Source organism: Pseudophryne corroboree, chromosome 10 (genome assembly GCF_028390025.1).
Source record: "Pseudophryne corroboree isolate aPseCor3 chromosome 10, aPseCor3.hap2, whole genome shotgun sequence".
NCBI lineage: Eukaryota > Metazoa > Chordata > Amphibia > Anura > Myobatrachidae > Pseudophryne > Pseudophryne corroboree.
This window is the reverse complement of record NC_086453.1, coordinates 349,705,469-349,721,908: the sequence shown is the minus strand read 5'-3', so window position 1 is coordinate 349,721,908 and position 16,440 is coordinate 349,705,469. Positions and strand designations below refer to the sequence as shown.

The 16,440-nt window shown below is 53.0% G+C and overlaps 1 protein-coding gene across 3 annotated transcripts in view; it reads right to left on the bottom strand.

The window, feature by feature from the left end:
• Nucleotides 1–16,440, bottom strand: part of KIRREL3 (kirre like nephrin family adhesion molecule 3) — a 1,017,151-nt gene that overhangs the window by 47,375 nt on the left and 953,336 nt on the right. For all 3 annotated transcript variants that reach the window (XM_063943670.1, XM_063943671.1, XM_063943672.1), the window contains one exon: nucleotides 14,675–14,784. In XM_063943670.1, the coding sequence (XP_063799740.1) occupies nucleotides 14,675–14,784 (110 nt within the window). The remainder of the gene's footprint in view (nucleotides 1–14,674; nucleotides 14,785–16,440) is intronic.

Sequence of the window (16,440 nt, the reverse complement as noted above, 5' to 3'; positions counted from 1 at the left end):
AAATAGTTACAGCCTGGCACGCCATGCAGCATGCCCTATTGCAGCAACAATGAGCAGGGCTACATTCTGTATATTGTGTATGTACAGTACATTGGATCTCTGCCTAATTACTACCAATGATGTGAGGTCTACAGTACGCCAAGTACATCAGCATGCCTGAGAATGAGATAACGTCTCATGACGTCTATATTACGGTTATATCTTATAAAATAATGTACGCCATTAAGGAGGTCATGCTTTTATTATGATACTGCCTACGTAGTGGCCAGGCCATGCACGACTGTTGTAGCGGCAGGGGGTTGGGGGGCTGTTTCAGCAATCTGGTTGGACAGACTGTCGCAGTGCCACCTAACAACCATGGATTCCAGATCAGTGTGGACTGCTGCCAATTCCTCTACTTCCAAGGTGTGGTCAGCAATATGTAATATGAATCTTCTATTTTATGTACGAGTCTTTAATATCTATTTTCTATGCTATGGGGGCTTTTTGTGTTGGCCTGTAATTACGGATACCCTGTAAGCCAGATCATCATAGTCTGTTCTTCTGGAACGGAGGACAAAGTCGGCCTCTGACATCAGACAAGCCCAAGAGACCTTTTCCTATGTACACATATTTTATTCATACTACACGACTGTATCAGTGCTGCCCATCTGTTGTTCATCCTTTATTGTGTGTTTAGGTCCATGCTGGTTGGGATCTCACAAGAAGATGGACAGTCACCAGAAAACTTATATTTCGTCCTGGTACCAGAATAAAAAGCAAGTGGTAGAATCTGGGAGGAGGACGGCGCTCAGTAACTTGCAATAAACGTTTCAGCTTACTAGATGCAAAAGCAACGTTCCTGAGTGACTGTGCTCCTTCCCCCAAGCTAGACGTGAGACTGGGGCACTATCTGCTCAGGAATGTTGGTTATCCAGCTACTAAATTGCCAGTTCTTGAGTGGTGTCTTATACTTTGTGTGTGTGTGTAAATATATATTATGCGCACGCGGCCAGGAGGTCATCCCCCTGTTATTGTCGTGTACTAGACTGGATAGGAGACCCTACCCTGGAGAAAGCACTCTATTGCCATATAATGTTTGTGGACACTTGAGACTCCCTATTGGTGTTTGCAGACTTGTGAGTACATCCTGCGGACAGCGGCCACGTGTCCCCAGACTAAATCCCCAGTGCTAGTCACCAGAATGAAGTGACTGTTCCTCCTGTAATGTGCAATAGACGGGCAGAGATTGAAGCCTATATATCACGGCTTGTTACAGTGATTTTCCTCCTGCCTCCTATAATGCGTCTTGATTTGTGCTCATCATACATGTGTTTGTTTCCATAATGGTCCCTTGATTGGCTGCCTTCACCTGGGTGCATTTGTGCTGAGGAACTTGCATGTTTCAAAGCTTGTTTTGCCTTCAGTTAAGTAAAGGAAACAGATAAGTGGCGGCTTAATCTCTGCAGAGACTAGACGTGGAGGCTTGCTGGCTGATGTAACCATCTGCTCTTAGAAATCGTGAAATAAGTAACCCCATCAAAGGGGGTCATTCCGAGTTGTTCGCTCAGTAAATTTCTTCGCATCGCAGCGATTTTCCGCTTAGTGCGCATGCGCAATGTCCGCACTGCGACTGCGCCAAGTAAATTTGCTATGCAGTTAGGTATTTTACTCACAGCATTACGAGGTTTTTTCTTCGTTCTGGTGATCGTAATGTGATTGACAGGAAGTGGGTGTTTCTGGGCGGAAACAGGCCGTTTTATGGGTGTGTGCGGAAAAACGCTACCGTTTCTGGAAAAAACGCGGGAGTGGCTGAAGAAACGGAGGAGTGTCTTGGCGAACGCTGGGTGTGTTTGTGACGTCAAACCAGGAACGACAAGCACTGAAATGATCGCACTGGCAGAGTAAGTCTCGAGTTACTCAGAAACTGCACAGAGAAGTCTTTTCGCAATTTTGAGAATCTTTCGTTCGCAATTTTACTATGCTAAGATTCACTCCCAGTAGGCGGCGGCTTAGCGTGTGCAAAGCTGCTAAAAGCAGCTTGCGAGCGAACAACTCGGAATGACCCCCAAAGAGTGGGAGGCTGAACCCCATATTTAGTATGCCCGCATATGTATGTACTATAGAAGCACAATTCTCTATTCACTTCTTCTGTGGTCTTGTTTATTGGTTATTCTACAAGATAATGTTGTATAGCTGGGGTTCACTACGGCTGGCCGGCGGTCGGGCTCCCGGCGACCAGCATCCCGGCGCCGGGAGCCCGACCGCCGGCTTACCGACAGCTTGGCGAGCGCAAATGAGCCCCTTGCGGGCTCGCTGCGCTCGCCACGCTACGGGCACGGTGGCGCGCTACGCGCGCCACACTATTTTATTCTCCCTCGCCGGGGGTCGTGGACCCCCACGAGGGAAAATAAGTGTCGGTATGCGGGCTGTCGGGCTCCCGGCGCCGGTATACTGAGCGCCGGGAGCCCGACCGCCGGCAAACAGAAGACCACCCGTATAGCTGTAGTAATACATTTGTTAAAGTTTATTTATGTAGTTTTAGCTGTATTGATGTACAGGGCATAACATCCACACGAGGAGTGTATACCAGCCTAGGCTGGCTTCACAGGCACAGTTATCGGCCGGTTTTAGCCATCAGGACTACAGATATACACCACTGGTGGCCTCCCATTAATGGTAAAACATCACCATCACTCCATTGATGGTTACAAATCCTGGATGGCCTCTGGGCGAGGCATGAAAACCGGACACATATGGATTGCGATGGAGAGCAATGCAATCAGGCTTATTTACTAACATTGCTCAGGTACAAATCAGTCTGCACCAATAGCATACGGTATTTGCTTGCATTGCCTAACTTGTCCTGCACAGATAAAGCCAACTGTAGCTTTAGGGGGACATTTACTAAGCAGTGATAAGAGCGGAGAAGTGAGCCAGTGGAGAAGTGGCCCGATCAACCAATCAGCAGCTCTGTATCATTTTATAGTATGCAAATTATAGATGTTACTTCAGTGCTGATTGGTTGCCATGGGCAACTTCTCCACTGGCTCACTTCTCCGCTCTTATCACTGCTTAGTAAATGTCCCCCCTTAGTGTTGTAATCCTAGAAGGTTATTTACTAATACTGCTGAAATCTACACTATTTGTAGCGCAAGAGAAGTTCCTTTATTCTTTCCTGCTGGGAATTGTCTACAATTTGTCTTTATGTATATTGTTATCCGCGTTTCTGCTAATGCTACTGGAGGAGGTCTCACCACACCCTAGTTACTACTAGCAACCGTTCTCTGTGGCCCTCATTCCGAGTTGATCGCTCGCAAGGCGAATTTAGCAGAGTTGCTCACGCTAAGCCTACGCCTACTGGGAGTGAATCTTAGCTTCTTAAAATTGCGACCGATGTATTCGCAATATTGCGATTACAAACTACTTAGCAGTTTCAGAGTAGCTTCAGACTTACTCGGCATCTGCGATCAGTTCAGTGCTTGTCGTTCCTGGTTTGACGTCATAAACACACCCAGCGTTCGCCCAGACACTCCTCCGTTTCTCCGGCCACTCCTGCGTTTTTTCCGGAAACGGTAGCGTTTTTTCCCACACGCCCATAAAACGGCCTGTTTCCGCCCAGTAACACCCATTTCCTGTCAATCACATTACGTTCGCCAGAGCGAAGAAAAAGCCGTGAGTAAAAATACTATCTTCATTGTAAAATTACTTGGCGCAGTCGCAGTGCGAATATTGCGCATGCGTACTAAGCGGAATTTCACTGCGATGCGAAGAAAATTACCGAGCGAACGACTCGGAATGAGGGCCTGTGACTGACGCAGCATGGAGCACTGGGCCTAATTCAGACCAGACCGTAGAGCACATCTACGATCAGTCACACTGACATGCGGGGGGACGCCCAGCACGGAGCTAGTCCGCCCCGTATGTCAGGCCAGACCCCCCGCACAAGTACAAAAGCATCGCACAGCGGCCATGCTTTTGTACTTGCAGAGTAACTCCCGGCCAGCGCAGCTCCTCAGTGCTGGCAGGAGCTACTCCTCGCTGTGAGGGTCGCAGTGGCTACGTGTGACGTCACGCAGCCGCCGCAGCCCGTCCCCCTCAATGGTCTGGGCACACCTGCGTTGCCCAGACTGCGCTTCCTAAACGGCAGCCAAACGCCGCTGGCCCACCCTCTCCCGCCCAGCGCCCGCCTCTGCCTGTGCACTTCTTGTCTGGTGATGGGGTCTGTGTCGGCTGGTGTCGGGGGTTCTGTGGGCAGCGCGGCTGGGGTCGGGGGTTCTGTGTGCAGCGCGGCTGGTGTCGGGGGGTTCTGTGTGCAGCGCGGCTGGTGTCGGGGGTTCTGTGTGCAGCGCGGCTGGTGTCGGGGGTTCTGTGTGCAGCGCGGCTGGTGTCGGGGGGTTCTGTGTGCAGCGCGGCTGGTGTCGGGGGGGTTCTGTGTGCAGCGCGGCTGGTGTCGGGGGGGTTCTGTGTGCAGCGCGGCTGGTGTCGGGGGGGGGGGGGTTCTGAGTGCAGCGCGGCTGGTGTTGGGGGGGCGTTCTGTGTGCAGCGCGGCTGGTGTCGGGGGGGGGGGTGTTTCTGAGTGTAGCGCGGCTGGTGTCGGGGGGGGGGGGGGTTCTGTGTGCAGCGCGGCTGGTGTCGGGGGGGGGGAGGGTTCTATGTGCAGCGCGGCTGGTGTCGGGGGGGATTGTGTGCAGCGCGGCTGGTGTCGGGGGGGGTTCTGTGTGCAGCACGGCTGGTGTCGGGGGGGGGGGGTTCTGTGTGCAGTGCGGCTGGTGTCGGGGGGGGGGGGGTTCTGTGTGCAGCGCGGCTGGTGTCGGAGGTTCTGTGTGCAGCGCGGTTGGTGTCGGGGGGGTTCTGTGTGCAGCGCGGCTGGTGTCGGGGGGGTTCTGTGTGCAGCGCGGCTGGTGTCGGGGGGTTCTGTGTGCAGCGCGGCTGGTGTCGGGGGTTCTGTGTGCAGCGCGGCTGGTGTCGGGGGTTCTGTGTGCAGCGCGGCTGGTGTCGGGGGGTTCTGTGTGCAGCGCGGCTGGTGTCGGGGGTTCTGTGTGCAGCGCGGCTGGTGTCGGGGGGTTCTGTGTGCAGCGCGGCTGGTGTCAGGGGTTCTGTGTGCAGCGCGGCTGGTGTCGGGGGGGTTCTGTGTGCAGCGCGGCTGGTGTCGGGGGGGTTCTGTGTGCAGCGCGGCTGGTGTCGGGGGGGGGGGGGTTCTGAGTGCAGCGCGGCTGGTGTTGGGGGGGCGTTCTGTGTGCAGCGCGGCTGGTGTCGGGGGGGGGGGGTGTTTCTGAGTGTAGCGCGGCTGGTGTCGGGGGGGGGGGGTTCTGTGTGCAGCGCGGCTGGTGTCGGGGGGGGGGAGGGTTCTATGTGCAGCGCGGCTGGTGTCGGGGGGGATTGTGTGCAGCGCGGCTGGTGTCGGGGGGGGGGGGGGGTTCTGTGTGCAGCACGGCTGGTGTCGGGGGGGGTTCTGTGTGCAGTGCGGCTGGTGTCGGGGGGGGGGGGTTCTGTGTGCAGCGCGGCTGGTGTCGGAGGTTCTGTGTGCAGCGCGGTTGGTGTCGGGGGGGTTCTGTGTGCAGCGCGGCTGGTGTCGGGGGGGTTCTGTGTGCAGCGCGGCTGGTGTCGGGGGTTCTGTGTGCAGCGCGGCTGGTGTCGGGGGGTTCTGTGTGCAGCGCGGCTGGTGTCGGGGGTTCTGTGTGCAGCGCGGCTGGTGTCGGGGGGGGGGTGTTCTGAGTGCAGCGCGGCTGGTGTTGGGGGGGCGTTCTGTGTGCAGCGCGGCTGGTGTCGGGGGGGGGGGGGTGTGGTTTCTGTGTGCAGCGCGGCTGGTGACGGGGGGGGAGGTTCTGAGTGCAGCGCGGCTGGTGTCGGGGGGGGGGGGTTCTGAGTGCAGCGCAGCTGGTGTCGGGGGGGGGGGGTTCTGAGTGCAGCGCGGCTGGTGTCGGGGGGGTTCTGTGTGCAGCGCGGCTGGTGTCGGGGGGGGGGGGAGGGTTCTGTGTGCAGCGCGGCTGGTTTCGGGGGGGATTGTGTGCAGCGCGGCTGGTGTCGGGGGGGGGGGGGGTTCTGAGTGCAGCACGGCTGGTGTCGGGGGGGTTCTGTGTGCAGTGCGGCTGGTGTCGGGGGGGGGGGGGTTCTGTGTGCAGCGCGGCTGGTGTCGGAGGTTCTGTGTGCAGCGCGGCTGGTGTCAGAGGTTCTGTGTGCAGCGCGGTTGGTGTCGGGGGGGTTCTGTGTGCAGCGCGGCTGGTGTCGGCGGTTTCTGTGTGCAGCACGGATGGTGTCGGGGGGGAGTTCTGTGTGCAGCGCGGCTGGTGTCGGGGGGGGGGGGTTCTGAGTGCAGCGCGGCTGGTGTCGGGGGGGGGGGGGGGCTCTGAGTGCAGCGCAGCTGGTGTCAGGGGGGGGTTTCTGAGTGCAGCGCGGCTGGTGTCGGGGGGGGTTCTGTGTGCAGCGCGGCTGGTGTCGGGGGGGGTTCTGTGTGCAGCGCGGCTGGTGTCGGAGGTTCTTTGTGCAGCGCGGCTGGTGTCGTGGGGGGTTCTGTGTGCAGCGCGGCTGGTGTCGGAGGTTCTGTGTGCAGCGCGGCTGGTGTCGGGGGGGGTTCTGTGGGCAGCGCGGCTGGTGTCGGGGGTTCCGTGTGCAGCGCGGCTGGTGTTGGGGGGGTTTGTGTGCAGCGCAGCTGGTGTTGGGGGGTTCTGTGTGCAGCACGGCTGGTGTCGGAGGTTCTGTGTGCAGCGCGGCTGGTGTCGGAGGTTCTGTGTGCAGCGCGGTTAGTGTCGGGGGGGTTCTGTGTGCAGCGCGGCTGGTGTCGGGGGGGTTCTGTGTACAGCACGGATGGTGTCGGAGGTTCTGTGTGCAGCGCGGCTGGTGTCGGGGGGGGGGGTTCTGTGTGCAGCGCGGCTGGTGTCGGGGGGGGTTCTGTGGGCAGCGCGGCTGGTGTCGGAGGTTCTGTGTGCAGCGCGGCTGGTGTCGAGGGGGGTTCTGTGTACAGCGCGGCTGGTGTCGGAGGTTCTGTGTGCAGCGCGGCTGGTGTCGGGGGGGGGTTCTGTGGGCAGCTCGGCTGGTGTCGGGGGTTCCGTGTGCAGCGCGGCTGGTGTTGGGGGGGTTTGTGTGCAGCGTGGCTGGTGTTGGGGGGTTCTGTGTGCAGCACGGATGGTGTCGGAGGTTCTGTGTGCAGCACGGATGGTGTCGGAGGTTCTGTGTGCAGCACGGATGGTGTCGGAGGTTCTGAGTGCAGCGCGGCTGGTGTCGGGAGGGGGGGGGGTCTGCGTGCAGCGCAGCTGGTGTCAGGCGGGGGGTTTCTGAGTGCAGCGCGGCTGGTGTCGGGGGGGTTCTGTGTGCAGCGCGGCTGGTGTCGGGGGGGTTCTGTGTGCAGCGCGGCTGGTGTCGGGGGGGATTGTGTGCAGCGCGGCTGGTGTCAGGGGGGGTTCTGTGTGCAGCGCGGCTGGTGTCGGGGGGGTTCTGTGTGCAGTGTGGCTGGTGTCGGGGGGGGTTCTGTGTGCAGCGCGGCTGGTGTCGGAGGTTCTGTGTGCAGCGCGGCTGATGTCGGAGTTTCTGTGTGCAACGCGGTTGGTGTCGGGGGGTTCTGTGTGCAGCACGGATGGTGTCGGGGGGGGGTGTTCTGAGTGCAGAGCGGCTGGTGTCGGGGGGGGGGGGTTCTGAGTCCAGCGCAGCTGGTGTCAGGGGGGGGGGGGGTTCTAAGTGCAGCACGGCTGGTGTCAGAGGTTCTGTGTGCAGCGCGGCTGGTGTCGGAGGTTCTGTGTGCAGCGTGGTTGGTGTCGGGGGGGGTTCTGTGGGCAGCGCGGCTGGTGTCGGGGGTTCTGTGGGCAGCACGGTTGGTGTCGGGGGTTCTGTGGGCAGCACGGCTGGTGTCGGGGGGGGGGGGGGTTCTGTGGGCAGCGCGGCTGGTGTCGGGGGTTCTGTGTGCAGCGCGGCTGATGGGGGTTCTGTGGGCAGCGCGGCTGGTGACGGGGTCACTGAGTAATCATTGTCATTATCCCCACTTTCCCAACAGCTGACATTCTCTTTTACTTAACTGGATTTTGTGTACGCAGAAAATACGTTGCGTGCTATACAACACAGATGTAGCGCTGCAGCTTACGGCATTAGGACAGGCCACGCTGGCTATAATGCTGCCTCAGCCTAATGTGCACAGATCTCATCCTTCCACTGCTTTGCTGCTGTGATCTTGTTGCGTGCTCTGTAATGTAACCACTGCACGGCCAGCTGCTGTCACTGTAATGCACTGACCTCTCTAATACCATGGCTATGGGTGTCACTGTAATGCACTGACCTCTCTAATACCATGGCTATGGGTGTCACTGTAATGCACTGACCTCTCTAATACCATGGCTATGGGTGTTACTGTAATGCACTGACCTCTCTAATACCATGGCTATGGGTGTTACTGTAATGCACTGACCTCTCTAATACCATGGCTATGGGTGTTACTGTAATGCACTGACCTCTCTAATACCATGGCTATGGGTGTTACTGTAATGCACTGACCTCTCTAATACCATGGCTATGGGTGTCACTGTAATGCACTGACCTCTCTAATACCATGGCTATGGGTGTCACTGTAATGCACTGACCTCTCTAATACCATGGCTATGGGTGTCACTGTAATGCACTGACCTCTCTAATACCATGGCTATGGGTGTCACTGTAATGCACTGACCTCTCTAATACCATGGCTATGGGTGTTACTGTAATGCACTGACCTCTCTAATACCATGGCTATGGGTGTTACTGTAATGCACTGACCTCTCTAATACCATGGCTATGGGTGTCACTGTAATGCACTGACCTCTCTAATACCATGGCTATGGGTGTCACTGTAATGCACTGACCTCTCTAATACCATGGCTATGGGTGTCACTGGAAATGCACTGACCTCTCTAATACCATGGCTATGGGTGTCACTGTAATGCATTGACCTCTCTAATACCATGGCTATGGCTGTCACTGTAATGCACTGACCTCTCTAATACCATGGCTATGGGTGTCACTGGAAATGCACTGACCTCTCTAATACCATGGCTATGGGTGTCACTGGAATGCACTGACCTCTCTAATACCATGGCTCTGGGTGTTACTGTAATGCACTGACCTCTCTAATACCATGGCTATGGGTGTCACTGTAATGCACTGACCTCTCTAATACCATGGCTATGGGTGTCACTGTAATGCACTGACCTCTCTAATACCATGGCTATGGGTGTCACTGTAATGCATTGACCTCTCTAATACCATGGCTATGGGTGTCACTGTAATGCACTGACCTCTCTAATACCATGGCTATGGGTGTCACTGTAATGCACTGACCTCTCTAATACCATGGCTATGGCTGTCACTGTAATGCACTGACCTCTCTAATACCATGGCTATGGCTGTCACTGTAATGCACTGACCTCTCTAATACCATGGCTATGGGTGTCACTGTAATGCACTGACCTTTCTAATACCATGGCTATGGGTGTCACTGGAAATGCACTGACCTCTCTAATACCATGGCTATGGGTGTCACTGTAATGCACTGACCTCTCTAATACCATGGCTCTGGGTGTTACTGTAATGCACTGACCTCTCTAATACCATGGCTATGGGTGTCACTGTAATGCACTGACCTCTCTAATACCATGGCTATGGGTGTCACTGGAAATGCACTGACCTCTCTAATACCATGGCTATGGGTGTCACTGGAAATGCACTGACCTCTCTAATACCATGGCTATGGGTGTCACTGGAAATGCACTGACCTCTCTAATACCATGGCTATGGCTGTTACTGTAATGCACTGACCTCTCTAATACCATGGCTATGGGTGTCACTGGAAATGCACTGACCTCTCTAATACCATGGCTATGGGTGTCACTGGAAATGCACTGACCTCTCTAATACCATGGCTATGGCTGTCACTGGAATGCACTGACCTCTCTAATACCATGGCTATGGGTGTCACTGTAATGCACTGACCTCTCTAATACCATGGCTATGGGTGTCACTATAATGCACTGACCTCTCTAATACCATGGCTATGGGTGTCACTGTAATGCACTGACCTCTCTAATACCATGGCTATGGGTGTCACTGTAATGCATTGACCTCTCTAATACCATGGCTATGGGTGTTACTGTAATGCACTGACCTCTCTAATACCATGGCTATGGCTGTTACTGTAATGCACTGACCTCTCTAATACCATGGCTATGGGTGTCACTGTAATGCACTGACCTCTCTAATACCATGGCTATGGGTGTTACTGTAATGCACTGACCTCTCTAATACCATGGCTATGGCTGTTACTGTAATGCACTGACCTCTCTAATACCATGGCTATGGCTGTTACTGTAATGCACTGACCTCTCTAATACCATGGCTATGGGTGTCACTGTAATGCACTGACCTCTCTAATACCATGGCTATGGCTGTCACTGGAAATGCACTGACCTCTCTAATACCATGGCTATGGGTGTCACTGTAATGCACTGACCTCTCTAATACCATGGCTATGGGTGTCACTGTAATGCACTGACCTCTCTAATACCATGGCTATGGGTGTCACTGTAATGCACTGACCTCTCTAATACCATGGCTATGGGTGTTACTGTAATGCACTGACCTCTCTAATACCATGGCTATGGGTGTCACTGGAAATGCACTGACCTCTCTAATACCATGGCTATGGCTGTCACTGTAATGCACTGACCTCTCTAATACCATGGCTATGGGTGTTACTGTAATGCACTGACCTCTCTAATACCATGGCTATGGGTGTTACTGTAATGCACTGACCTCTCTAATACCATGGCTATGGGTGTTACTGTAATGCACTGACCTCTCTAATACCATGGCTATGGGTGTCACTGGAAATGCACTGACCTCTCTAATACCATGGCTATGGGTGTCACTGGAAATGCACTGACCTCTCTAATACCATGGCTATGGCTGTCACTGGAAATGCACTGACCTCTCTAATATCATGGCTATGGGTGTCACTGGAAATGCACTGACCTCTCTAATACCATGGCTATGGGTGTCACTGTAATGCACTGACCTCTCTAATACCATGGCTATGGGTGTCACTGGAAATGCACTGACCTCTCTAATACCATGGCTATGGGTGTCACTGTAATGCACTGACCTCTCTAATACCATGGCTATGGGTGTCACTGGAAATGCACTGACCTCTCTAATACCATGGCTATGGGTGTCACTGTAATGCACTGACCTCTCTAATACCATGGCTATGGGTGTCACTGGAATGCACTGACCTCTCTAATACCATGGCTGTGGGTGTCACTGTAATGCACTGACCTCTCTAATACCATGGCTATGGCTGTCACTGTAATGCACTGACCTCTCTAATACCATGGCTATGGGTGTCACTGTAATGCACTGACCTCTCTAATACCATGGCTATGGGTGTCACTGTAATGCACTGACCTCTCTAATACCATGGCTATGGGTGTCACTGGAAATGCCAGCCCCAGCAGCCACCAGCATTAGCCTCCAAATACAAAGCAAAGTACATATAAAATAAGGCCTCAACTCCCCATCACATTCCATTTACTTACAAGGCTTAAGGGCAGGAATATTCAATATGCTGCCTCCAGCTGCTGGGGAGCTACATATCCCAGCATGCCACAGTTTTAGCATACTCTAATAGCAACACTGACAGGACATGCTGGGATGTGTAGTTCCACAGCAGCTGGAGGGGCTTATTGCATACTCCTGCTCTAATGTATCTGATATATGTATCGCTATCAGAAAGGAAAGAAGATTTTACAGCTGTTCTGCAGCAATGGAAGTAAATTAAGCTATGAAAGTTGATGCAAACAATTACTACAGGTGACCCCACTTCTGCCGAGCCGAAGCCCCCGTCTCAATTAACGCAGGGTTGGAATAGACTGTTACTACACCCCTTGAGGCATTATTTGGGCAATATTGCACTGCATGGAGTAGTATGTTGCTGTAGTGTTCATTCTAGCACCCTGCACCTGTCACAACCCGTGCAGTTCCTCTTTCCTGCCTGAGGATGTCGCTCTCTGCTCTGGTGCTTCTAGGACACACTTGTCTGTATCTCAGCACTGAGAGACAGACCAGAGTGTGCTAGAAGCATGAGGAATTGCACGTATGATGATAGGCGCAGCGTGCCAGAATGAACACGATTGCTGTCACAATGGCAAGAAAAGGGCAATTAAAGGAAGACCGACAGATCCTTAAGGTGCACGTCAAGGGTGTCCCAGAGCCATAACAAAATCAGCAGACAAGTTTCTGAGAGTCAACAGCTTGTGTGATAGGCAAGCTCGCAGGTTAACAGCTTGTGTGATAGGCAAGCTCGCAGGGCAACAGCTTCTGTGATAGGCAAGCTCGCAGGGCAACAGCTTGTATGATAGGCAAGCTCGCAGGGCAACAGCTTGTGTGATAGGCAAGCTCGCAGGGCAACAGCTTGTGTGATAGGCAAGCTCGCAGGGCAACAGCTTCTGTGATAGGCAAGCTCGCAGGGCAACAGCTTGTATGATAGGCAAGCTCGCAGGGCAACAGCTTGTGTGATAGGCAAGCTCGCAGGGCAACAGCTTGTGTGATAGGCAAGCTCGCAGGGCAACAGCTTGTGTGATAGGCAAGCTCGCAGGGCAACAGCTTGTGTGATAGGCAAGCTCGCAGGGCAACAGCCTGTGTGATAAGCAAGCTCGCAGGGCAACAGCTTGTGTGATAGGCAAGCTCGCAGGGCAACAGCTTGTGTGATAGGCAAGCCTCTAGGACAACAGCTTGTGTGAAAGGCAAGCTCGCATGACAATAGCATTTGGGATAGGCAAGCCTGCAGGATAACAGCTTGTGTGAAAGGCAAGCCTGTAGGACAACAGCTTGTGTGAAAGGCAAGCTTGCATGACAACAGCATGTGGGTTAGGCAAGCCTGCAGGACAACAGCTTGTGTGAAAGGCAAGCCTGCAGGACAACAGCTTGTGTGAAAGGCAAGCTCGATGGACAACAGCTTGTGTGAAAGGCAAGCTTGCAGGGCAACAGCTTGTGTGATAGGCAACTTGCAGGGCAACAGCTTGTGTGATAGGCAACTTGCAGGGCAACAGCTTGTGTGATAGGCAACTTGCAGGGCAACAGCTTGTGTGATAGGCAAGCTCACAGGGGCAACAGCTTGTGTGATAGGCAAGCTCGCGTGACAACAGCATGTGGGATAGGCAAGCCTGCAGGACAACAGCTTGTGTGAAAGGCAAGCCTGCAGGACAACAGCTTGTGTGATAGGCAAGCTCGCAGGACAACAGCTTGTGTGATAGGCAAGCTCGCAGGACAACAGCTTGTGTGATAGGCAAGCTCGCAGTGCAACAGCTTGTGTGATAGGCAAGCCTGCAGGACAACAGCTTGTGTGAAAGGTAAGCTCGCAGGACAACAACTTCAAGCACAGCTTATAAGTTAATAAGTCTCTGTGTTAGCTGTGAAGAGCTTGAGCTGTAAGTCTGACAGGTAGAGTGAGTGGAAGAAAGCAATTGCTCATGTGGCAAAATAAGAAGAAAGTCCATGAAGCACCACCAGGGGGTACTGAAGACTGGAAGGAGGTCTTCAGGACTAATTAATGAAAATGTGAAATCTTTGGTTCATCACGCAGGGTTTTGTACACAGTGGAGTAGGTGAAAGGACGATTCCTCAGTGTGTGACACCAACTGTCAGGCATTCAGGAGAAAGTGTGACTGGTACCCTAAAACAGAAGGCCTACCACAGCCTTCTGCAGCACCATCCAACACCCTCTGGTCTACACCTACCTGGTCATCCTTGAGCAAGATAATGACCAAAAACATACCCCAGGCTATGCCAGACCGTCCAGGAAAAGAACGGCAAAGCAACACATTTGTTGGAACTTCTGCAGCAGTGGTTGGATGACCTTCCCTAACAGTATTCCTCCATTGCAGGAAGCATGCACCAGTGAGGTCAGAGTTACAGCTAAGGGGGGTATTCAATTAAGTGCCGTTTTTTCGACCAGTCGAAAAAAACGTCACTTCTCAACCGTTTTAGGTCGAATTTACATTCGACCTATTCAATGCCTGTGACGTTTTTTTGACCAGGCGAAAAATCCGGCACTGGCGAAAACCAAGTGTATCAGCAAATTTGCCGCTGTTACACGTGTTATGGCGAATTTGCGGGCATTTTCGCCTGTTTTCGGCGTCATTTTCGCCCATACTGATTCGACAAAAAAAAAAAAAAGTGAAACAGCATAGGCGAAAATGGATTAAAAAATGGCCGCAATTGAATACCCTGTGTCCGAATTAGTGCAGTTTTTTTGACCAGTTGAAAAAACAGCACTTAATTGAATACCCCATAAGGCGGCTACAGTTGAGTTACATTACATTTTGTTGAACACAATGATCACTTGCTTTCCTTTTGTTTATCTCCGACGGTTTTTGTTTTGTGCTTTCATTTCAGAGAATACCGAGTCACTAAATTGTAAAGTTCAATAAAATCTGTAAAAATGAGGGTGTTCTGATACTTTTGACTGGTGGTGTATATGGCTACCTTACTCTCCCATATATACATGTACAGTATATGTATATGCACACCAGTATGTAACGCACATGAACATACTCAGGAAATGCGCGGAACCGTCCTGCGTGTGCTGCAGGGGTGAGGCGGCCTGTCACCGCCGCATCCATCCGTTACATGTAGGATGACGGATACAGTCATACTGTCATTACACCATCTGACATCTCACCATTAGCTGTTTGATGCTTGAATGTTCCTCCGTCTCTCTCCCAGTCGTCGGCTCCTTATGTACAATCTCCACACGGATGTCGTTCTTGGCAGATACCACGCCTTTTAGATCTGATTAATACACACAGAACTCAATTACAAATAATAATAATTTTATTAATAACAATAATAATGGTAAGCTATAAACAGCCGGATCTCTGCCAACCTTAATGATCGCCCGTCCCTTACACGCAGGGGGGAAGCTGCAGGCAGCTACGATATGATCTGACGGAGTGAATTGTGCAGCCATGGGTCCTACAGGTGGGCTGTGGTCATAGTTATTTATGCTGCCTACATGTGCTGGGTGCACAGGCTCGAGATCAGACATTGCACTGTACCCACTGCTCATTACGTTGACTGGATAAGCGATAAAAATGAATTCTCTATGTGAGCCACTGCAAGTATGACCCGAATCATTAGGCCACGGAGCCGCGGGGGTACTTCTATGTACTTGCCTTGAGGTACTTCCCTTACATCGTAGCCATTAAGACTCACACTAGGACCACAATTGTTGCTGTAAGTACTATACTGGCCTCCGTGTTATAGTGTGTTCACGGACCCAGCAAGAGGCGACGTGGGCATTAGCTTAGAAGACTGTCCACATAGGGATGCACATGGGGGGCGTCATTCCGAGTTGTTCGCTCGCTAGCAGTTTTTAGCAGCCGTGCAAACGCTATGCCGCCTCCCACTGGGAGTGTATTTTAGCTTAGCAGAAGTGCGAACAAAAGGATCGCAGAGCGGCGGCAAAGTTTTTTTGTGCAGTTTTAGAGTAGCTCAAAACCTACTCAGCGCTTGCGATCACTTCAGAATGTTCAGTTCCTGTTTTGACGTCACGAACACGCCCTGCGTTCGCCCAGCCACGCCTGCATTTTTCCTGGCACGCCTGCGTTTTTTTGAACACTCCCTGAAAACGGTCAGTTGACACCCAGAAACGTCCTCTTCCTGTCAATCACTCTGCGGCCAGCAGTGCGACTGAAAAGCTTCGCTAGACCCTGTGTGAAACTACATAGTTCGTTGTAATAGTACGTCGCGCGTGCGCATTGCGCCACATATGCATGCGCCGAAGTGCCGTTTTTTTGCCTCATCGCTGCACAGCGAACGAATGCAGCTAGCGATCAACTTGAAATGACCACCAAGGCTTAGGCTGCAGTATTTAAACAATGCTTATTAAGTATTAATGACCCTAACGTGTGCTAAAAACTAGTGACACTAGGCAGGATGGGTCCATGGATTAATCTTGTTTACTACAACTTCTGACCCTACCTCATGCACGTCACAGCAGAAGCCAATATTCTTCAGATCATGTGACATGTTCCCATTTCTCAGCTGCCCAGGGTTGGTGAGCCTAGGCCCACTGAGGCCTCGGTTTCCTGTTCTTAGAGGACAGGAGTGGGAGTTGTGCGCTCTCCTGCCGCTCTGGCCTATCCGCTGCAAGGTTCCACGTGCTCTTCTGCAGGCCACTGGCGTAGCACAGGGTTATCCGAGTTACTGTCCCCTTCCTGTCAGCTCTAACCTGTTTCATCATTCTCCTCTGATCTCTGTCCCTAAAAAGGCATTTTCCACCCACAGAACCGCCTGGTTGTCAGTGTACACATCACTGACTGTTGGTGATGAAAATACCAGATCAGCAGTCCCTAAGATTCTCCAATCACAGGGGTCATTCAGGTGCGGTCAGAGGTGCGAAAGCTGTCGCTTCCCTGGAAGCAGCAGTGATTGCGCAGTACGGTG